This window comes from Podarcis pityusensis (genome assembly GCF_964106645.2).
Source record: "Podarcis pityusensis genome assembly, chromosome: 7".
Classification (NCBI taxonomy): Eukaryota; Metazoa; Chordata; class Lepidosauria; order Squamata; family Lacertidae; genus Podarcis; species Podarcis pityusensis.
Window position 1 is genome coordinate 57662239 of NC_138031.1, and position 24999 is coordinate 57687237.

General features: G+C 40.9%; 1 protein-coding gene across 3 annotated transcripts in view; it reads left to right on the forward strand.

The window, feature by feature from the left end:
- NFATC1 (nuclear factor of activated T cells 1) overlaps nt 1-24999 on the forward strand; it is a 140230-nt gene that overhangs the window by 89655 nt on the left and 25576 nt on the right. For 2 of the 3 annotated variants that reach the window (XM_081014164.1, XM_081014163.1), the window contains exons 7-9: nt 1447-1502; nt 2486-2618; nt 12148-12828. In XM_081014164.1, the coding sequence (XP_080870290.1) occupies nt 1447-1502; nt 2486-2618; nt 12148-12828 (870 nt within the window). The remainder of the gene's footprint in view (nt 1-1446; nt 1503-2485; nt 2619-12147; nt 12829-24999) is intronic. The other variant, XM_081014165.1, reaches the window with a different exon arrangement.

The following is a 24999-nucleotide window of genomic DNA, read 5'->3' on the forward strand; positions in this document are numbered from 1 at the left end:
GTCTTTTAGCATTTTGAGACCCCTAAAATTTATTCCATCCATTCCCAACTTTCCCCCCCCTTAAAAAAACAAAACAAAATTAGCTGATCCAGATAAACCTACAAAACATGTTTACTGTAAGAAGTTGACGTAGTGCTCTAAGGTTTCTCTCCTGGAGTTGATCCCAGTCCGTGGGTGTAGAGATTTCCCTCTTGGTTCACCAGACGTAACATGAGGAATTGCCTGCTTTTTTCTCTCTCTTTAATTCTTTGCTTTTTTAATTCTTTGCTTTTTGGTCTCTGCTTCATAACAGTTTCTCCTCCTTATGTTTTTGTTAAATGAAATGTCACTAACTCTTATTGAGTCATCTGTTCCCCTCAACTTTTCTGCAGCAGCTAAAGTCTGGACATTCTCAAGAGAATTTTGTACTGGAGCAACACTAACTCTTGCTATTTCTCAGATAGTCAAAGGACTCGATACAACCCCTTCCTTTAACGTAACACCTAAAAAACTTTCATGAACAGACACACATTTGTAATCAGCCTAAAAGGGGAAAAAGAAAAAGTAATATACAGCAATGGCACTGTAAAAAATAATTGAAAGATTTGATGAGTTGGCAGGATCTGTAAAACAGAATCCCAATTCAAGTAATTAATCTTTCAGAATAGATTGAACATAGAAAAAGCCTGAAGCTCTGGTAATTCATTTACAAAGCTGAAAGGACTACAAACTCTTAACCAGCTCAGATGGTTCTAGGTATAGCATTTTCATTCTATCCTATTTTCAGCTCTGATAAAACAATGAGTGGAATCTAGTCTGTGCCCTTTGCCCTTAATAGACTTCTCATGTCCAGTTTCTCCTTTTCTTTCCTATGCCCACAACAGTTCTAGGACACAGGTTATCTAGAGAGAGAGGGGGGGATAATCACGACTGGCCCAAAGTTATCTAGAAAGCTTTATGGCTGGATAAGAATTTGAAGCCAACTCTCCTAAGTCCAACACTGTAGCCTTGGGATGGGGAAACCAAAGGCACTCCAGATGTTGTTGGATTTTAACTCCCATTGGCTCCAGCCACTATGGCCCATCAGAATCATAGAGTTGGAAGAGATCCCAAGGGTCATCTAGTCCAATCCCCTGCAATGCAGGAATCTCAACATGTGGTTCCCCACTCAATTTGAAACCATACCAGATCCTGCTTAGCTTTGCAAATGTGCTAGCACTTTTATTGCTTCAATTTGTCTTTCCTGTACATCCTGCGAAATGTTTGCTAGGATCATCTTGGAAGGCTGATTGCATTGGAGAATCAAAAACTACAAAAGAAGCAACGTGCCTGTTTCAACTTCATCCTCTCTGTGTAATATTAAATTAAGGCTGTCTCAAAAAGGGAGATCCCCTTTTCATTTCTGACACCTGTGAATAGATAACGGTGTAGAATTAGACAACTTCTTTTCTTGTTCTTGTTTTTTAGATGGTCATCACGTGTGGGAAATGGAAGCCAAAACTGACAAAGAGTTGTGTAAGCCAGTAAGTATCTCCCCTTTGAGAAACATCATAATTTCTCTCTCTCGTGTGTGTGTGCATGTTCATCACTCAGCTAGCATAATATCAGTACAATGTGCACACACTGTATGTTTGTGTATGGATGTGGGAGAGACATTCTGAGTGACTGTTATGGATAGATGAGAAATTTGAGTCAATATGCATTTAAAGCCAAATCTAACAAATTTACACTTTCTGAAACAATATGCAAAGCAGAACTCAGCAATCTGTTTGAAATCTGCAGTTATCTTAATTTTGTGATGTGTAGGAGTCGACATGATCAATGTGTATACAATTATGGATAGCATGGAGAAAATGGATAGAGAATTTTTTTCCTGGTAATCCAGCAAAGCAGAATGTTGGAAGATTCAGGGCAGATGAAACATAGTACTTATACGACAGATAGATATGGAATTCACTCCCACCAAAAGTGGTTAGAGACACCAACTTGGGTGGCTTTGAAAGAGAATGAGACAAATTCATGGAGGATAAGGCTGCCAAAGGCAACTAGCTAAGATGGGTATGTTCTGCTTCCACAATTGGAGGCTGTATGCTTCTGAATACCATGTGCTGGAAGCCACAGGAGGAGACAGTGGTGTTGCATAAGGTTGGCCACTGTGAGAACAGGATGCTAGACTAGAAAGGCCATCAGCCTGATCCAGCAGGCACTTCTTATGTTCTTAAGTATATACAGCAATAAATAAATACACACATGTTCGCATCAGGTGCATTTTGTACTGAAATGCATGACTGCAAAAACAAACCAAAAACCCTCTCATTGAGTTGCTCGGATTACCCATGGCACAGGACACTGTAAGAAAATTCAAATGTGTAGGAAATACTCTTACAAAGCTCTGGAGGCATATCCTTAAAGTTTTGTATGATTGTGAGTAGCTTCATGGACCTTCTGTATAAGCCATTGTTTCATCTTTTCAAAACAAAACTATATTTTAAACATTTTCTTTTAGACTTCATTGGTGATTGAGATTCCACCGTTCCGCAATCAGAGAATTACAAGTCCCGTCCAAGTTAATTTCTATGTCTGCAATGGAAAGAGAAAGAGAAGCCAGTACCAACTTTTCACCTACCTTCCTGCTAATGGTAACAACATATTTCTAGCTCCAAGCTGCAGAGAATAAGTATTGTATTTTTTTTTTTAAAAAAAAAAGCAAGACAAAATGATTATAATAACTGTGCAGCACTCTTTTAAATAGCAAACTGATGATATGTCAATGTGTGGAATAATCTGGGGCAGACAGGGGAATGTCTTGTGCAAAATAATAATATCATTTTGTTGCTTCAGTAGACCTCTCTGTAGGACTTAATTTTGGTGCAAAATAATACCAGGAGCACAACAAAAGTTCCTCTAGCTCATTGAGATGTCTGTCCTGCTTCTCACAGTCCACTACCACTGTGAACTACTTGAGTAACATCAAATGTAGAGAATAGATCAGTGTTTCCCAAACTTGGGTCTCCAGCTGTTTTTGGACTACAACTTCTATTAACCCCAGCTACCAGGACCCGTGGTCAGGGATGATGGGAATTGTAGTCCAAAAACTGCTGGAGATCCAAATTGGGGAAACACTGGAATAGATGCTACTCATAGAACCTGGAGCTAAGAAGGAAATAGATTACCGGTATATTGACATTGTACCTCCACAGTCATTTCCCCTGCTCATCAGGCCTAAGTGGAAATAGAGAGGTCAGCCTTATCAAAGAACAAAAACACTTATGTTTGTTATTGCACCCCGAATGTAACAAAATTATGTGAGTAGCTTCATGGACCTTATTTATAAGCCATTGTTTCATCAACTGATTCACTCACCTTTTAAAAACAAAACATTATTTTAAACATTTTCTTTTAGACTTCATTGGTAAAAATAAAGCAGGCTGTTTTAAAGAGGAGATAAACTACCCATTGTGTGTGCACGTGTGTCATGTTTTTGCAGGGAAATTATTTTGCTTACCGAACAAATAAATACTATGGATTTCATGAGGGGAGAAGACATTTTGTGCTGAAACATCTGTAGCAAAACCTGAAATTCTTCAAACAAAATTACCTGCCGTTTTAATTTCACCTCATTCTACTTCAAAGGGAGTCCTTGTTTTTAACATCACATCGAAAGGAACAGCATCCTGTACCTTTCCGTGGTGTAAGAGGTATACTCTTGCAAATATGGTAAATCCATATTTCAGAATCAAAAGGCTATAATCCTTAAGCCTACATACACATACACACATACAATTCCTGAGAGAAAGACATTCCCACAGAAGTCATTGGGGCTGCTCCAGAGGAAGTGGCTTGAGGGCTGGAGCCAAAATATACTCAAGGAAAAGAGAATGTGAAAATAGCAACCATAATCATATACAGCAGTGCCCTGCTAACTGTGGGGCGTCTTTGTGATGGTTGAATGGGACCCAAATATTATTTGATATACGTATTTGTCTGTGAAGGTTGTGGATCATTATGGTGAAAATGAAATGTGTATTAACTGTGGTTGATTTAGGCAGCAGATTTCTAGTGATCCGTTTTAATCCTGCTGAGGTAATGTGACTTCCAATATATACAATGGACCATGGATCTGCAAGATAAGAGTTCATGTCCCACTTCGGCCTTCAGATCATGGGTGATATTATGCAAGTTCCTATCTCTCAACCTCTTTTTTCCAACTGCAAAATAGGAAAAGCAACTTATCTAGCAAGCATTGTTCTGAGTGGGATAAACAAAGCCTGTGAGAGCCATCTTACAACAAAGGGCTGTTTCCCACCTGCCCAAACTCTGTCTTGTCAAGGGTACCCAAGGCCTGATCCTGACACAATGGGGAGGAGAGAGAAAGGAGGATAGTTTTTTTGTTTTCCCACCATTGACCCATATCATACAGGCCATTCCTTTGTGGTCCATAGCACAAAGATCTGTGATGTTGGCAGAGTGCAGATTAAGGGTACAACAGGTCTCATTCTCTGAGTCTTCTTGCTTGCGTCACCATGGCAGCAGGGTCTTTGACGAAGGGCTGTGTGGTCTAAACATGGCAGAAGCCTGTATCTTCCCATCATTGTTTAAGTGTCAGTCCCAAGGACTGTATAGTGGGGAGGTGTGGGCATTCCTACTACCTTGCCACGCTCTGCTATTGACCCAATGGAGCCCAGTCCTTTTGGGCTGAACTGAGTGAAGGCAAGTGAGCTCTAGCACCATGTACTGGAAAAGCAAAGCAAACGACGCTACCCCCCATGATGCTTGGCGTTTGCCACCCATCATATTGACAGGAGCTTTACTACTAATAGCAATGAGTAATTTTAGATCATACTCTCTTAAAATCCACCAATGTGAAACTGAATTGGTTCCTAATTTTTTATAGTACTTTCAGTAACCAACATCTGTTTTAAAACTTAAATTTAAGGCCAAGTGAAACCATTCACTCTGCTTTAAAACCCATGCCAATGGTATGAGTGTCAGTTAAAAGACTGCCAAATATATTTTTCCAGATAACAATGCTTCTTTCTTTTTCAGTTGCTTGTAATCCCTTCTGGCAGTGTCCATTTTTATTAAATACTGAGGGCCTGGCTCAATCCATTTGATATTCTAATCTCAGTGTCACAGCACTCTCTAATTTCCTATCAATGCCCTCTCAGCGGTGGTTTTATGGCTTAAAACTTTTGTGACAGGAAGCAAGGACAATGAACTAAAAACTCAGAAAGTTTATGAAAATACTTTATTGAATAAATAAAGTTAGCATTATTAGACCTGAAAAATCACCAAAAAGGTCTGAGGAGCTGGACAAAGTGGTCAACTCTCTATCTTTCAACTGAACAGGAAGCTGCCAAGTTGTGATGGGCCTACTTAAAGTTGGATCTCGCAGCCATTTTTTCCTCATTGCAAACAGTATCAACCATGACAGACTCATGAAGAGAATCATAAAATGCTATTCAAAATAAACAGCCATGGTTGGGCCAATTCTCAGGTTGTGGCATCCTAACTTTTCTGAATGTAATCCCAGCTGTCCACAATGCTGAGTATAGGTATCAGGCCACTCTGTTTATATGGTGGCAAAAAGCCATTTTAAATGGAAGAGTGCTGCTTCGTATCATTTACTAAGGGCTCAGTACTCCCTATTTCTGCGCTATACGGTAGCTATAGGGACGGGATCAGGGAGGAACTAGTAGATAGTGATTTGTCAAAGGCAACCATGTGAGTTCATGGCTGAGTTGAGATTTCAGCCAGAAACCCTCACCCTCTTAACCACTATGCAATTCAGAATTGCTGGCGCATGCATGCAACCACACAGCTGTCCCTATCATGACATGGTCTGGGTCTGCCCTGGCCCAATTCCTACTGGGTTCAATTCAAATAGTGGTTATTGACCACTTCTGCTAGCGTTGGGCTCTGTTGCCTGTTCAGTGTCTATAATTATTCATTGACTATTTATAGTGATAGTTTTCTAGTGGTATTTAAAAGCCACGCTGCTTTTTTCTTTTTTCTTTTTTGCATCCTCCACCCACTGTTAGCTCACTTTCTAAACTGAAATATTAAGCTATTTTTACTAGGTGAAAGTAGTAAAACCAAGATGCAATATATTACAGCTTCCTTTATTGTGACACAGATCTGTGTTTTTATTGCTGCTCTCCTGAGATGTTTCTGCTTTAAACCTTCATGCTCAGTTGAGCAAACTCTTTAACCTTGCTGGGTTAGCAGAGCTGTCAGATGGCAAAGGAGGGAAAGGGCCTGAGTCTTACAAATGTCATAAATATTTCTTGATATCAAAGATGACTAAAATATAGGTAAAGGTAAAGGGACCCCTGACCATTAGGTCCAGTTGTGGCCGACTCTGGGGTTGCGCCACTCATCTCGCTTTATTGGCCGAGGGAGCCAACGTACAGCTTCTGGGTCATGTGGCCAGCATGACTAAGCCCCTTCTAGCGAACCAGAGCAGCGCACGGAAATGCCGTTTACCTTCCCGCCAGAGTGGTACCTATTTATCTACTTGCACTTTGACGGGCTTCCGAACTGCTAGGTTGGCAGGAACTGGGACCGAGCAACGGGAGCTCACCCCATCGCAGGGATTCGAACCGCTGACCTTCTGATCAGCAAGTCCTAGGCTCTGTGGTTTAACCCACAGTGCCACCCGCATCCCTATGACTAAAATATACCCATATGTTATTTCATCAATAACAACAACAACAACAATAACAACAACAATTGTATTATTTGTACCCCGCCCATCTGACTGGGTTGCCCCAGCCACTCTGGGAGCTTCCAACATATTCAAAAACATAATAAAACATTACATATTCAAAAGCTTCTCTATACAGGGCTGTTTTCAGATGTCTTCTAAATGCAGTTTCTGGAATGTAGTTAAACAATTCACAGTTAATGGACAATAGAAATATTTTAGCTTTGTAGCTAGACTCTTAACTCTGTGCAAATCCTGGCATATATTCTAGATTCCACTGTACAAGTGGAGATGTAGAGAAATCATATACACAGTTTGAACAATGCATGTTGCATAAATTTAAAATGGGAGAAAGATGTTATGAAAATAATAATGTACCGGTATATCCAATTGGAAAGTTCAGAAACCTGTTAGAGCTTCCAGATCCTGTTCATGGATCCTCTTGTCAGCATTTCTATTGCTCTGCCTTTTAAATGTAAAACCTTAACCTAATATGCATCCTGAATCATATAAGCCATAGAACAAACCCTTGCTACAAACAGCAATGTTAGCTCTCCACTCTTATCATGGGACTAAACAACATGAACCACACCATTATGGGCTTTTTCACCTGCACAGCCTCTAATATGATATATGCCATCATCTGCCAACAATGCAATCTGCCAACCATTTACGTAGATGAGACAGATCAGTTTCTATGCCAAAGGATAAATGGACAGAAATCTGATATTAAAAATGAGAGAACTCAAAGAACTCTTCAGCTGTGGGGGAGAATTTCAATTTCCCCAGCATATTATGTAGTGGAACAAAGTGTCCAACCTGAGAAGAGAGTTCTGGAATTTGGGAACCATGACTGAGAAGGCTCTCTCCATAATCCCCTCCCCCCCCACCTTACACAGGAAAACAAGGGTCACAAAGCAGGACCTCAAGTGACGACTGCAGCATGGATAGGTTCATATGAGAGAAGGCTATCTTTCAAATACCTTGCACCTCAACCATGCAGGCACCAACATTTCATATTGTGCCTAGAAACCAGATGGAAGTCCGTGCGAGACATTGAACGCAGATGTAATATGATAAAGAGGCAGGTCTGGGTTAATAATCTATCTGACATGTTCTGGACTAGCTACAGCTTCCAAAAGTGTTTCAGAGGCAGCCCCATATAAAGCATATTATAACTTGGTAGCTATAAGCAGCAATATTTTCTTTCCCCAGTTTGCAGCTGGCATACAAACTCAAATGGATTAAAAGCACTCTTGGCTGTAGATGCCACCTGGACACCCAGGAGCAGAGCTGGACCAGGAAGCCAAAATCAGCAAACACAGTCCTTAGTGGGAAATGTAGTCCTATCCAGAACAGCCCAAATATCAAACTCCAACTGCATTGGCAGGATCACAAAATCATAACTTATTTGTTATGTGATACCATGTAGTTGTCATAGTCAGCCATGATTCCCGGATTGGCTGAAATCAAACACTTTCAAATCTGGGAAACAATTGCTATGAATGCATGAAAAGGTTGACCCCTGCCCTCCATTGCAACTTTCATATTAAGAATCAAACATTTAAAAATTCTGACATATCGCTAGTCACTATACAGTTGTTGTTGATTAAATCAAATCATGCCATTAGTTTTTTTCTAAAAGCAACAGAAGCCTGTTGACAAGTTAGTCTACAAACTGCAGTGATGAGAACAGGGTAGCTCTTAAGTCGGGATATATTGCTGGCAATCCTGTCAATTTTATCATATATTTTCAGTTATGTAGTTAATCCGCAGTGGTGGAAATGTTAGTGGATTATTGGCTTGTAGCACTGATTAAAGGGTTAAAAACAATAGTAAAGTAGTTGGGGTTGTGTCCAGCTGAATCCTACAGTAGGTCCACTGAAATAACTGGACTTGCTTTAGTCATGACTAATTTAAGTTCTTTGATTTCAGTGCATCTACTCTTAAGTATAAGGGACGCAGGTGGCGCTGTGGGTTAAACCACAGAGCCTAGGACTTGCTGATCAGAAGGTCGGCGGTTTGAATCCCTGCGATGGGGTGAGCTCCCGTTTCTCGGTCCCTGCTCCTGCCAACCTAGCAGTTCGAAAGCACGTCAAAGTGCAAGTAGCTAAATAGGTACCGCTCTGGTGGGAAGGTAAACAGCGTTTCCGTGCACTGCTCTGGTTCGCCAGAAGCAGCTTAGTCATGCTGGCCACATGACCCGGAAGCTGTACGCCGGCTCCCTCGGCTTATAGAGCGAGATGAGCGCCGCAACCCCAGAGTCAGTCACAACTGGACCTAATGGTCAGGGGCCCCTTTACCTTTACCTTTACTCTTAAGTATAACTTCATTGGATACCTTCCTACATTTTGCTGCAGATGGAGAGTACATGTGTTATCTAGTGGTTTTAGCATTGATCTTGACAACCTGCTGAAGAACCCTGAATGTTCCACAGTGTGGCTTCATGAGTAAAACTGCATAGTTGAAACTGGAAGGTAGTCTGACATTTCATTTTGACTCAAGATTTTAACTACGTGAACCAAATCTCCCTAATGGATTTATGCCACTGTCTCTAACAATGGAGGATTTATGGGATTTGCTTGATAGCGTTCCAGAGGTTGCACTTATCATATCACTTCACAGTACCCTGTGGATGCATTGGAATCCTCTTTAATAACAGTATATTGGTTTAGCATTTGTAGCCTCTTCTGGCATTCACATTCATTTTGTATTTTTTACTGTTTTTCAGCATATGCACATATCCACACATGCATTCGTGGTAATATTTTGCTTCTTTGAGATCAGGCAGTAAATTGCATGCTGGATCACAGGACAGCATGCAGTTCATCCTAAGCATATAATCAGAACTAGTTAGTCTCAACAGCTGTATGGCAAGCATGGATTCAGCAGACAAAGACTTTTCTGGCATAGAGATGCAGTAATGGGAATAGCTTCACCTGCTGAAGTCCGATTTATCGTGCAGCTGTTAAAGGCATAGGAGCCCCCTCCCAGCAAAAAAGCTTGCTAACTGGAATATCCTTGTTTTCTGGATCGTAATCAGATTCATCCCTTCCACTTCCACTCTTTTCTTTATAACACTCACCCAATGGAAACTAATAACGGGTTCCCTAAAGTATAATGGGCAGTTTCTTCTCTGTGCTTCATTCAGCCTTGGCTCCATCCCATCTCAGTGTTCTCAAACCAATAAAACTAGCATTTGGTAAACCATGAAGAAGTGGTCAAAGCAACACACTTTTTTTGTTGATGCTCTGGAGGAGGGGGCTATAATGTGTTTCTTGTGTCCAAGAATCTTCTTTAGAAATAAAGACAAATTTGGACTCAGTTTACCTCTTTCAGAATTGCATGCTTAATGTATTATGGTAGAAAATGCATGTTCTAGCATCGTTAGTTCCACATCAGCAAATTGGAGGCCCCAGGGTTTTCCTCTGGAAGAACTTGAATGCCCATGGTTTGACAGTGTCCTGTCTCTTTTGGTGTTTGTTGAACAGCCAAACATTTTAATGGCAATTGTAAAGCACTGAATAACTGAATTATCTGGGAACAGAAGAGAATTGTAACATCACTGAGTAATTTGAATTACTTGGAAATATAATTATACTTAATATTGAGTTTTTAGTAGAATAACCCAACAGGATAACACTTTGTGTAGATGTGAGCCATAGAAGTACATACGTCAGAGCCAATAAAGTCTCGTTATGCATTTGCGTGGCTCTTTATAGGAAGACCAGAAAATCTGCTGTGACATCTTGCGTCTCAACTAACTGGTTTACTGCAGCATGCACAACTGATTATGTTGCCTAAAACAGCTCTGATTACAATAATCTAACTAGGCAACACAGAATCTTTGTTTGTTGTTTAACAGCAGTCACCCAATTACCGTATTTTTTGCTCTATAAGATGCACTTTTTCCCTCCTAAAAAGTAAGGGGAAATGTGTGTATGTCTTATGGAGTGAATGCAGGCTGCACAGCTTTTTCTTCTTCTTGTTTTCCTCCTCCAAAACCTAGGTGCATCTTATGGTCGGGTGTGTCTTATAGAGCGAAAAATATGGTAATTAGAAGACTGGCAGCTGAATGCCTTGTATTTTGTAGTATGTGCCATATTTCTTACTTATTATAATAGCTACAAACCAAAATAGATAAATGTTAGAAACTCTGGATTCTAATATCACAGCAAACTAACCTTTGCAAATTCATTTAAAACACACACACAACCAACCATACTTGTCCTCCCTCAGCAAGGTTTTTGAGAAGGTTTGATGTGTTAATATCTTACTCATTCAGAGCCTTCATTTCAGTTTATAAAACTTAAATGACCCTTACCACATTTGTGTCCACACAGGAGCTCATTGTGTTTATCCAACTGCTGTGATGTCACCATTTGGAGATGTCACTGATTTATAGCTAGCATTGCTGCAGAAATTAGGTTCTAATGTAATTTTGGCTGATGCTATGTCTAAAGGTGGATGAATCTGATAATTTTGGTTTTGCTCAGTTTCCTGATCACCACATTTCTGCATGTGTTTGCTTCTTTTTTTAAAAAAAAAATGCCATCACAAAATTATCTGCATTTTGGTGCAAAGTTTTCCTAAAATGAATATTTTTGTATGCATCATTTTAATAAGCCCTTCAGCCTTCTCTCCCCAGCATGTTTAGAAACTGTGACTTCTACTTGATTAGCAAGTACAGCCACAAGGTGTGGTGGTGGGAGGAGCTGTTGCCTCACTGAGCAAGTAGAAGGTAGCCCGTTTTTGCATAGTAGAATGTAGACAAGGGCTTTAAAGGATTGTTTCTATATTTCTGAATCAAGTAAGCCATGATCTGGATGCTCCTTGCATACCATATATATATTGGTGTGCTCTTCTGTGGGCTATAAAAATGATATGTAGACCCTGTTCCACTGTATTTGCTTTAAAAAAGAAAAGTCAGATTCTAGCTTGTTCAAGAAAAAATCTGTATGATTAAATGCATCATTTTTCATAAGCATGCCGTTCTTCCTGAAGTTTTGTTTTGGTGAACTCTGGAAGCCCCTTTTCTGAATCCCCATGCTTGAATTTACCCACTGTGCAGACATCTATCAAATGGGCCATCAGTAGCAGTAGACATGTGGTAGTACATCCAAGTTAAAAAATTTCCTTTGATTACTACAAATCCATAGAGCCCTTGGGTCCAGAGCTTCTACTGCAGCGCAGCTATTTGCAAATAGATTTTTATAGCACATTAGAGCTGGAGGAGAGTCCAAAGAAAATAGTCTTTTTCAATATTAGAACCAGCTGTGACTTTCTTGTGCGGATGACTCATTCATATTTTTTATGGGGTGGGAGAACCAGGCAAAGGACACACAGAGTCTTATTCAAGACGTTGTTTGTTTTTGCAAAGGGTATCCTAGCCACAAGCCAACTTGATCATACCAATGTGCAACTCCGTGTTTATTTAAAGCACTTTCTTTTTCTTTCAACAGTTCCAGTTATAAAAACAGAACCCACTGACGACTATGAGCCTGCTCAAACCTGTGGACCAAGGAACCAAGGATTAAGCCCTCTCTCCAAGCCATACTACAGCCAGCAGATCATGATGCCTCCTGATCCTGGCTCGTGCCTTGTGACTGGCTTCACTTCCTGTCAGCAGAGAAATGCTGTGATGTCATCATCTCCCAGCTCAAGTCCTAAGCTGCATGATCTTTCCTCTCCTGCTTACAAGTGCATCACCAACCCAGGCCACAGCCACCTAGGACTTCAGCAGACGGTTGGAGGTGTCCCCGCCATACAGGAAGTGCCAAGGTCTATAGTTGTGCATCCAAGCTCTCCAGATCAGTCATCTCACATCATGCTGCAGCCGCAGGTGAGTCAACATCTGAGCAGTAGCTGTTCCCTTGGTTACCAACAAACACTCTATCCCAACAGTCCCTCCTCTCCAGTTCCATCTGTAACCCAAGAGCCAACCTATTTGCAGTCCTGCAGTCCAACTCGCTCATCCGTAATGGGTCAGCAGCAGCTGCCGAATGTTCAAAGAAATGAATCTCCAGCAAATCAGCCACTGCCGTTGCCCGAGTTGCATGAGGACAGTAATCATAATTTGGCCCCTATTCCTGTAACGATCAAGCGAGAACGCGAGGAATTGGACCAGTTATACCTGGACGATGGTAAGTCTCCTGCAGATGTAGAGGTTTATGTTCAGCCATTTTGATGTGCCATTGAGTTCTTTTAACCTCCTGAAACGTTCTGATGGGGGAAGCTGCCCGTTAACAGCTTTGCGGAGTGTTGACTAATTTTGCTCGAGTGACAACTGGATGGGAAAGATTCCTTTAATGTCATCAGCAATAATGAAAGCGCATAATCTAAACGTTTAAATGCTGTTAGTCATTGCTGAAGTATCCACATGTCCAACAGCTACATTGCAATAATCTTAACCATATGGTCTTGGCTTATATCGATGCCAGTGGCTTGCAGAATGGCACTGAGAGCTGATTTGGAATTGATCCACTGCCTGTCATATCCTGCAGGTTGAAATGTGCAAGCCTGCTATCTGGAATTAAGTGATAAAACTGCTCTGTTTCAGCTAAGAAAAGTCAAAATTATAAATCAAATCGTGACTTTCCCTCTTCGACATCTGAAGTTCACCATCTCCAGTTTCCTTACTTTCTGTTGTAAATGTGTAGCTGGCTAATACACACACTGCACGCACCACTGCAGTGTTAAAATGCTACAGTGAGTTTGTCAAACTCCAAGAGATTTATTCCTTCAGAGCAATAAAGGGCAAAATCTGGAATTTTATTAACTCACTGAATTGTGATGTAGTGTTTACAGCCCTGGTAGTTCATATGAACTTGCGCCTTATTTACTGTATTTTTCGCTCCATAAGACACACTTTTTTCCTCCTAAAAAATAAGGGGAAATGTCTGCGTCTTATGGAGCGAATGTACTGGACAGCAGCAGGATCCCTCGGCTGCCACTGCAGTCGCAAGCTGAGGGATGCCTCCGCCGCCGGAGCCATGGCTCCCGTCCGTCGCTCACTGTTAAAGCAAACAAAGCGAGAGCCGCTTACACAGCTTCTGTCCCGCTTTGTGCAACTCTCGTTTTGCTTGCTTTACAGCGAGCTGGGAGGAGGGGTGGACAAGAGCCATGGCTCCCATCCGTCCCTCCTCCTGCCTTGCTCCTCCCAGCTCGCTGTAAAGCAAGCAAAGCAAGAGCCATGTACAGCATGTAAGCAAGGCAAGAGGAGGCCCACATCAGTGACACAAAACGTTATATAAATGCACCGTGGTATAGAAAGACCTTTGAACAGATCCCAATTTTAAAGTAATTGTTCCACTTAAACTATGAATATGATTGTCTTGTGGGGCAAAGCAATGACATTTTTTAAAAAATGAAGTACTTTATTAATTCTCCTCCTGAATTCTGATTAAAAGTCTGAATTTTTAAGCTTGAGCAATATTATGTTATCTGGTTGTGTAGCAACCTGTTCAGATATGTTACAGATCCGAGGGGGCGGAAATCCAAAAGTAATTGACTCAATCAAAAATATTCTATGACTAATACCAAACATCTCCACCACTGGAATTAATATGGCACTCATGCAGACAATGCAAATTTTAATCATGCAATTAATTTAATCAAAAGGAAAAATCCTAAGGAAACCCTTGGTTTTGCATGTTTTTATATCAAGGTATCTGAGGATTACCTTACACTTTTTAATGCATTCCTTCCTTCAAAAACAACATTCTCCTTTGCTAATTTTATTTTCAAATGGTGATGTTAAAAGCAGGAAAATGGCACTCTTTCTGGAATCTTCCACCAGAAGGTTGGCTCTCTGTTTTTAGATGGCATTTAATCAAATTATCAAATTGCACCAAAGTGAAACACTTTTAGATATGTGAAAATTATGCACATCCATATAGAATCCACACCACCTGTCTTCTGTAAGATATTTCTAAAATGGCTCAAAGTTTGTAGGACATTTCTCAATCAGGCAGAGTATTCCCTGTGGTTGACTTACAACCACACTTGCACTTGAAGCTGGCAGCTCTTTGGCCACTAGCAGAATGTCACCTTTCAATAAAATTTGTGCCTTGCAAAGTATGTGCAAACTCTCTAACTGTTCCTAATTTGCAAAGTCAAATTGGTCATTTTCAGTATCAAAGGAAGGTCATTTCCTACAGCAAATGCCATTCAATTGTGAAGTTATTTCCTACCATTAAAAACATCAAAGAAATTAACGGGGGTTATCAAGAAATGTTATCTTTGTGAGTGACAGTCAGCACCAACAGGAAGAAACTCCTGGAAAGTAACCGATGGGCCAACTTTTCTATGCTGAGATATTATTAGTCAGTGTTTCATTGAATGCACTGATAACAAATAATGTTTTGAAGGGAAAAACCAGCAACCAAGTTACAATAGCTTTTCAAATCAAAGGCATTTATGTGCTAAAGTTTTTTTTTAAAAAAAAGCATATTAACTTTTAACTAATGTTGGCTTATTTCCATCTAAACTTTGGATGAACAAGTCATAGGTTTGCCAAAAAACAGCCTATGAATTCAGAAAATAAATAAATAACTCAGATTATTCTGTGTGAGCTGCAATTAAATCAGGAAACCTTGAATAAGCCATAGATTCGCATCATGTCCGAACCAGGAGTTGAATCCAACAGTCTTGCACAACAGAACATCTCCTTCTCCTCCCCACTGTGTGCCCCCTACACACACCCCGAATCTGCTTCAGCACACAGATGAAGAAGGGGAAGTTATGTCACGTGAGCAGAGATTTTTCTCCTCATGCAGTTCCTTCACTGGACACAACCCCTAGAAATCATGCTTATACTTTAGATCAAGCCAGTGTATTTTAAAAAATGGTTTGAAGTTGGTGTAATATCTTGGCTTGTTTGGGAGCTGGTAACCAACTCATGCCAAAATGGGCATCTCTGCTTTAGTCAAGACTTCCTGGTATAAACATTTCACACAGCAGAGTAAGAACTAAAGAGGTTGCATGTTTATGCGAAAGGTTCATACACATCTTGGCATAACTAAGCCAAGGTACAGTGGTGCCTCACAAGACGAAATGAATCCGTTCCGTGAGTCTCTTAGTCTAGCGGTTTTTTCGTCTTGCGAAGCAACCCTATTAGCGGCTTAGCGGATTAGCGCTATTAGCGGTTTAGCGGCTATTAAAGGCTTAGCAGCTTAGCGGCTTAGCGGCTAAAAGGCTATTAGCGGCTTAGCTGCTTAGAAAAGGGGGGGGGAGCGAAAAAAATCTCAAGACTCGCAAGACATTTTCGTCTTGCGAAGCAAGCCCATAGGGAAATTCGTCCTGCGAAGCGCATTGAAAAACGGAAAACCCTTTCGTCTAGCGGGTTTTTCGTCTTGCGAGGCATTCGTCTTGCGGGGCACCACTGTATGATCATTTGAATGATATCTCTGATTCTTAATGGGAAACAATTCCCCAAAATGTTAAACAAAACCATTAAAAGGGTTACCTAAAAAGCATATACTTTAAGTAAGATCTGTGAAGCCAATGGAAGTTGCTTCTAAGAATGTGTGCTGAAAATCATTGGTTTAAGCACTGTTGATCATCTCCCCACAATATTCCTTTACCCGAGGAACATTAATTTAATTATCTAAGGGATTTATGATTGGCTTTCAGAGATGTCCTCCACAAAGCAGCTTACAACATGTTTACAATATAAATCCAACTCATAAAGCTCATTTAAAATATGCAACCGGCAACAATAATAAAGTGAAAACCAGCAAAGAGACAATAATAAAGTTTGGCCACCATCCAATAAGCAACCACTATTTATGACCCTGCATTAAAAGCTATAGAGAAGAAATGTGTCTCCAAGGCCTGCTTCAAAGAGGTAGGGTCTGCCTGATGTTAATAGGAAATAAACTCCATAATTGCATGGTCACTGCTGAGAAGGCCCTGTTGCAACAGCCCACTGGTCTGATTCCCATCAAGGACAAAAAGCATTATCTTTCCCGCCCACAGCACCTCAGTACAAACTGAGTGTCATATTTGTCTCTGAAGTCAGAGTTACCTGAAACAAATTTGGGAAATGGAATCTGGGAACTGAAATGCTTGTTGCTGTTTTTTTCATTGCACTACGTATCACCCCGCCCCTTTCTTTATAATTGAAGGCTTGATTGGATGGTCTTATCTGTAAGAGGGATGGGGAACCTATGGGCCTCCAGCTCCCAATGGCCCCAAAATTAAGGACAATGGGCAGGGATAATGGGAGTTGTCATCCAACATCAAATGGAGAGCCACAGATTCTCTGCCCATTAGGTTGTCTCTGTCTGTCTGGGTGGGTGGGTGGGTGTAGAGAAAGAGAGAGGGAGATGCTAAACCAAGAGGTGCCTGGATTTTTTATATATGGCTGACAGCAGGCATCAAAAGCACCCCATTCGCTTCCCTGCCCCAATGCCATTCAGCTTCTGCCCCTTGTAATTGTCTCTGTGCAGCTGTGAGTTTTATAGCACTTTGCCCATGAATGCATACATTTCAATTGCTTTCTTAAAAAAATAAAAGATAAATTGGGAGTATTAAACTCTCGCATAAGTATGTAAAAAAAGGTAAAACCACAGGCAAAGTGTTATTGAAAGCTGCAGCCTAACCAGCCGTTTTAAAGGTGTCTCTTAAAAATAACTTTTGCAGTAAAAGTTGTAACTTATGGAGGTAATATGAGCTATTGCTAATGTCCTTCCCATGAATTGCTTACTCTGTCGAACTGTTAGATGTCTGACGTGTCCATATTTCTCCTATGCAGCATATATTAAATTCTGTTGCCTCTACACCATATGTTCGGGAAGGGCGGGGGTGTTATATGTATTTCAAATTTATATATAAATTTGAAATGCACATGATTTGGTCATATAGTTTATTTGAACAGGAACTATACCAGACAGAATTATTCTTGCGTTGAAATGTATCCTTTTTCATGCACCTCAGCTTTGTGATTAAAGTGATTGGCTCTCGAGGCATTAAGTTTAGTCTGCTGCTGCCACAATTATGCCTTTTAAAAACTTCTGAGTGTGCTCACTGATTTCCAGTAGTCCAGATGTCATTAGAACAACATGCAGGTACTCTGCAAAGCCCAGTAATACTGTCAACACACCAGAGTGGATTTCAAGCTCCCCATAATGCCCTCCCTCTCCTCTCCTCTCCTCTCCTCTCTTCCCCTCCCTCTCTTCCTCTCTCTTGGCCTAGTCTAGCAGCTCTGGAGGGGAAAACAAAAGGCTTTCCTCGTGGAAAGTTTTAGTAAATCTGGCTGAGCGCCTGGGTTGAGGACCCCTCCTCATTTATAATGATGATTGAAAGCGTACATACTACTGTGTTGAAACATGCTGGGTCGCTAACATTGGAGATGAAGGTTAGACGCGATGGGTAGGAGAGGAAAATATAGAACTCAAATAATTCATCAGGGTCAAACCTTTCATGTATCTAAATGTCTACATTTGAGTGGTGGACCATTAAATGAAACCACAATGGGTCAGGTCACAATATTAAGATTTCCTTTTTTGCTTCAGCTACTGGCTTTGTGAAGGTTCTCCATGTCTCTCTCCCTCTCTCCCCTACACCTTGAGGTGTCCTCAAGGTGATGAAGTTACTTCCAATCTCTCAGTTTTCCTGGGTCTCCTTTGGGGGGGGGCTGTATGGTGCTATATCGATGGTATTCCAATTTTCACTAAATTTTATGGTCATATGTTATATAACATGTTTTGTATATTCATTTGGTTTAGCTGGTCAGAATATAATTTGCCCATCTTCATCCCATCCAGAGAGATGAACCAGAGTTTAACTGGAGAGAGAGAGAGAGAGCAGGAGGAGGAGTTTTTCACAATGTTATACAGAAAGAAGTTACATAAATTCATAGCATTCAGTATGGGGAGCAAAGGAGCATCTAAGATAATGCCAAGGATTTGTACCTGCTCAGTAGACTGGATAATGATGGTGTTGATGGATAGAGGAAGCACCTGAGAAGAAGGCTTAGAAATAAAAGGTGAGCATGCTAAGTTAGAAAAGGCTCTCTTTGACATCAACTCTAAGGCAATGATTTTCAAACTACGGCCTGCAAGTTCCACAATGTGAAGACTTTTGGCGATGGACAAACTGGTCCTAAGTCTTGCTTGTCTGCCATTAGTAATTGTCTCTTGCAATGTGTAACTTCAGGAGGATGCTGGGGCAGGTGTTCTTACGGGATAAGGGCTGAGTTCAGCACACCACACATGGTAATATGTTAGTAGAGAAAGATAGGAGCAAGTGCGCTGCGACTTGCAGCCCTGTAGAATCCTGTTCCTTTTGCACTAAACATTTTAATTAAGCGAATGTGCTCAACCTCATGACATTAAGTGCCAGCTCTGTTTTTTAGCCCAAATTTGTCTTGTGCAAACAAATGGAAAGACCAATGAGAGTCACTTCCACATTTCAAGCCACTCGTTTCCTTCCACGACAACATTCCAAATAGAAAGGATTTAAAAAAAAAAAAATAACTGCAATTTTGCTTGGTGGATAAGGCCCTGCTGTGCATAAGTTATAGTAACGTTTGTTTGCTTATAAGCCTGGGCTGGTGCCAAAGAAAATTTACATTGTGCAGAAGCAGAGCCTTCTGTCCCCAGAAAGCATTGTTCAGATGCTCGCATTCATCACTGGAATATGATATTAGCTCGAAATATTTCTGGGGAGCGTCACCCGAGAGCTGTGCAGTGTTGGCAGATCAATCCACAGCCACTGTGGGAGCTGCTTAAACTCTTGTTACTCTAATGACCTGGCCTGTCTTTGCAAAAAATGCTTCTGGAGAGTTTTTCTTTCTTTCAAAATTAGGCCTAAAGCCAAGGTGGGGCCAGTTGTCTCTTTCATCAGGATTTTGGCCATTCCTGACTATTGCATAAGTTTTGCAAATGTAGCGAGGGAAAGTAGTCCTAGTAGTGTACTGTTTTATGAAGAACAGATCAGGACATCCTGACTGGGCACTGCCCTGAGTGGAGGGAAAGATAGGAGACGCTCCTTCAGGTATACTGGCCCGAGGCCGTTTAGGGCTTTAAAGGTCAGGACCAACACTTTTAATTGTGCTCAGAACGTACGTTTAATTTCTCTACTGTTGTTAATTAATATGCTTAATCTTTGTGCTGTTCCATAACCTAATCTTAGACTACACTGCATGCTTGACATCGTTCTCACCTTACAGTGTCTGGACTATGTATTAAGAACTGTTGCAGACTATCAATCTTCGTAATCTTGAAAAACTATTGTAGCCAACACTCTATTGATTTGAAATGTGTTCACTTGACCTGAAGGGAGCTTGTATCATATTTCAAATGATAATGCGTATGAATCAGTTTAGTGTGTTCAATATACCATATGAAGGTTGATTATTAATAATGATATAAAAAGCATTGTTAACAACGAAATGTGTCCTGGAGACTATTAGTGCTCATTACAGTGCAAAAATCCTCTTTATTTGCATGGCATTTTAAGGATTTTTCGGCAAATCAAAATAAACATCTGCTGGAGCTTATACTAGGGACAGGGAAGAATTTTGATTCAGTTTTCATTTAAAAGCAAGCCTCCCTGATTTGCACTTTTCAAAACATTAGGACCAAAATGCAGCCAACATTTGAAAGTTGAACTTCTCTGAATTTTGTAATTCAGTTCTTCTACCTAGTAGTATATTAATATATATACAGTGGTACCTCAGGTTAAGTACTTAATTCATTCCGGAGGTCCGTTCTTAACCTGAAACTGTTCTTAACCTGAAACTCCACTTTAGCTAATGAGGCCTCCTGCTGCCGTCGCACCGCCGGAGCACGATTTCTGTTCTCATCCTGAAGCAAAGTTCTTAACCTGAAGCACTATTTCTGGGTTAGAGAAGTCTGTAACCTGAAGCGTATGTAACCTGAAGCGTATGTAACCTGAGGTATCAGTGTATGGGGAAATAGCTTGCAAAAGTGTTTGCATATATATTAGGATAAATTCAAATGAAATTTTTCATGAGGATCTTAAAAAACAAAAAAGGGCAAAACCTCAAACTCACGTGGAAATATGAAGAACTGAATTTAAGTTTGGGGAAATGAGAAACTGAGAGGAAGTGAAATTGGCAAATTCACCCACCCCTAGTCCATCCCATATTGCATCCTCTGATTTTAAGCAGTTTTCTAGGGTCCCAGGAAGACCCTATTTGATCTTTTTAAAACTTGAGATTTCAGGGGTTGAATTTGGAACCGTCAGCTTGCAAATCATGAAATTTGTAGAATGATCCCTCCCAGGGGTTGTAGAATTTGTACTGTTAAAACGGAAAGGGGTCAAACTATCGCAAGAGGTGCTGAAATTTTGGAAGTTTGGATAGTTATAATAGAATGGTCTCGGTGGTGGGGTGCACATTTTTATTCTTATTTATTTTTTAATATTACTTTGTCTAAATAAATAAATAAATAAATAAATGAGACTCCAATGTCCACCACGGACAAGATGTAGTGATGGTCACCAACTGGCACGGGTCTAAAAGTTGGTTACGCAAATTCATGGAGGATACTATTAGTCGTGATGCCTATGTTATACCTCCAGCGCTAGAGGCAGTGTGTCTTTGAATACCACTTGCTGAGGATGACAGATGGGAGAGTACTATTGCTCTCCTGTCCTGCTTGTGGGCTTCCCATAGGCATTTAGCTGGTCACTGTGAGAACATTGTACTAGATAGGCCTTTGGTCTGACCCAGCAAGGCTATTTTTATATGCCTAAGAGGTCATTGGCAGTCTGTCCTGAAAGCCCTGCCTTTTTGAGTTTCCCCAAACCTCTCCAACTCCAGATTGGTGCAGTGAATGCTAGAAAGTAGGGCTTTTTGTGGCGGCTGCAAAGTTTGTCTGAAAACAGGTATGTTTAGGCTGCATCCTCACCTCATCCAAAAATCCAGAAGAGCTGTTATTGCTTGTACAACAGCTCCCCACCTCCGCCACCAGTTTACATCAATTGAGGTTCAGGAGAAATGCAGAGATCACAGGGAATGGACTGCGAAGGATTTTCCAAGCATTATATGTAATTCAGGAAAGCTTACAAGTGTTTTCATAATAGAAGTGAGGTTTGGGAATAGCATCAGATGGCTCAGGGTTATATGAATAATAATACCAGTAGGTATTGCAACTGAATCTCAACGCAAAGTCAAAAAGACCAGATAGTCATCTTTCACAAAGTGGATAAGTCTGTAGGGATATAGTGGCGTGTGGAGCTGTTACCACTTTTATTTAAACATAAGACTGGTTACAAGCTCAACCACAGAACAGATTGTCAGCTTATTATGAGAAATGGATACAAGGAGCGGCAGTCAGTGACTCGGAGTCCGCTACATTTCTGCTTCTCCAGTTTTCCCAAATGTTCACAAGTTTCTTTACAGTTGTAATATTTGAATTTGTGTTGATCTTGACATTTTCCCCCTACAAATGAAGAGAAAGAAAAATAGCATTCGCAAAGATATAGTGTAATATAGTGGTTAGAGCTAAAAACCGGGGCCAGTGAGACTCTGGTTCATGTATGCACCCACTATATCACAGGGTTGTTCTGAGAATAAAATGAGGGTGGTTCAGCTCCAGAGAAAGCAAGAAACTCCTGCTGCATCAGGTCAATGGCCCGTTTAGTCCTGCATCCTGTTCTCACAGTGGCCAATCAGATGCAGGACATTTGCCTCACATTACAAGAAATACAGGACATTTGCCTGACTACACTGTAAACCCAGGCTCTGCTGACCCTCCTGGGCCTTGACTGATATTTTTTCACACTCCTTTCTCCTTGGCTATTCCTTCCCTGAGGCTGCAATCGGGGCAAGCTGTCAGAACTTAGAGTGGTATATATCAAACTCTATTTGAAAGGCTTGTTTTCCCTACACCAGGCTTAGCCTGGCAGTAGCCCTGCTCCCGAACCGAGTTTGGATCTGGCATACTTTACACCAGCTTATTTTAAGCCAATATAAACTACACATACTATACAGTCATACCTCGGGTTGAAGTAACTTCGGGATAAGTATTTTTGGGTTGCGCGCTGCAGCGACCCAGAAGTAACAGAGCGTGTTACTTCCAGGTTTCGCCGCACGCGCATGCGCAGATGGTCAAAATGACGTCACACGCATGTGCAGAAGTGGTGAATCGTGACCCGTGCATGCGCAGACGTGCAGACGCAGGTTTCGTTCACTTCTGGATGTGAACGGGGCTCCGGAACAGATCCCGTTCACATCCAGAGGTACCACTGTACTTAGGATTGCTTCCATAGTAGTGTGTAGGGGACGCAAGTTAGTCATTGATGGGTATATATGTCTAAGGCTGAATTGACCCAGAACATTTTATTATAATTAGATGGTAATGATAATGATAATGATAATATTTCTACCCTGCCCATCTGGCTGGGTTTTCCCAGCCACTCTGTGCAGCTTAAAGCACATTAAAAAAAACACAGCGTCAAACATTATTAACTTCCCGATACAGGGCTGCCTTCAGATGTCTTCTAAAAGTTGTGCTGTTCTTTATCTCCTTGACATCTGATGGAAGGGTGTTCCACATGGAAGGTGCCATTGCTGATAATGCTCTCTGATTGGCTCCCTGTAACATCACTTCTCTTGGTAAGGGAACTGCCAGAAGACCCTTGGAGGAGGACCTCGGTGTCCTGTTCTTTATAGGAAAGCCCATATTAAATGCCAACATGAGTTTTAAGACTAGTTAATGGAAATGATTTAAGAAGTACTAATAAACTGCTTCCAAATTCCTGGGCTAGATCCAAGAAGTGGCTCACATGAGACTTGTGGCTTGCTGAATGGATTGCTGGAAGGGACTGTTGGAGAAGATGCTTAAAGAAAAGCCTAATTAATGAATATGTGTCAAAATATTGTAGCAATGAATATTTTGCTGCATTTTGTAGATTGCTATCTGGTGTATGCCTCTAATGCTCATTTTTTTTCATAATGGGGGTGTGCGTGGAACCCAGGCTAATACAAAAGAAACTGAAAGCAGAGAACATAACCACCCGCACAAGTTTTTAAAGCTATATTTAACTTTAATTGGGGAAAACACCTGCAGCCAGGAGTTTTCAGACTACGAAGTAACTCCAGACCAAAATTACCACAGTGCTTCATTTAAAACATTTTTAATATATATTTAAAAAGAAAGCTGCCTGGCATAACTCATAACCATTCACTTTAGTGGTATATGTGAGATAAATGAGCTTATAAGACAAAGAAGCATAAAAACATATTCTAACCTTTTGTCATTCTGAGATCTATAGTTCTGCTATGTGAGAAATAATTAAGGATTGGGGAATGTCCTCCTTTGTGTGCCGTTCCTGCAAAATATGGCTCAAACCCAGAAACTGAATGAATGTGATGAACTTTTAAGTGGAAATGCAAAACAGGGTTTTTCTAGAGTGGGTTTTCATTCCATTTCCTGCTTCAGTATATTAGAGCTACAGAAATGCAACTTAGTCTCAGGATTGCATCCAACACTGTGCAGTTCTTTTCTTTTCTTCCTTTTCGCAATATACATAAATCCAGTTGAGGCCAAACCTTTGGGCAGAAATGAAAGCGGAAACTTACCATCCTGTTTCCTGCTCCAACAAGTGAAGCATGACTGCCAGCTTCCTTTGCTGCTACCTGGAGCCTTCTTTTAAAACTTGTTAGTGAGTATCAGACAACGGGCGATGATACATCAGGGATAGGCTGTGATGCAGCACTGCAAATATATATGACTTGCCCAGAGAAGCCTATTTTAATGTTCTAGTCAGTGTGCTTTTTGCTTCTCAAAGTCCAATTCTGTCCCATGCCATTTTCCCCACTGGGTCTTTGGATAGGTTGCTTTGTATGGTTCCTATTGGTGAGAGTTCATCTTGTTTAGGCCCACAGTTGTCAGAGGGTAGAGTCAGCCCCCCCAAAAGAAAACAGAGAATCAGCCAATTACTGTTCCTATCAGACTTCCAGTGCTGGTTTGAGGGGTCCTTAGTCAAGACACCCACAGTAGATCCTCTTCTCTCAGTTTTGATCCCCTCCCTAAGGAACTAAGAGCCCTGGTGGAGCATCATGGGACTTGAAGTCCAGAGGGGCTTCCAACCACAATAAGCACTCTGAACAAGCTATAGTTCCCATGATTCTTTGGTGGAAGCCCTAAATGTTAAGGTGCCATAAAAGTGCTTTAAATGTATTACCTGAACCTGGAGAACACTAGCCGACATTGATAAGATGTATCCTCTCTGAATTTGGCTCTAGTCTTCTTTTAAAGCCATTAGGCTCCTGGCAATTGCCACCTCTTCTGGCAGCTAATTCTATAAACTAGTTGTGCATTGTCTATTCTGAATCTTTC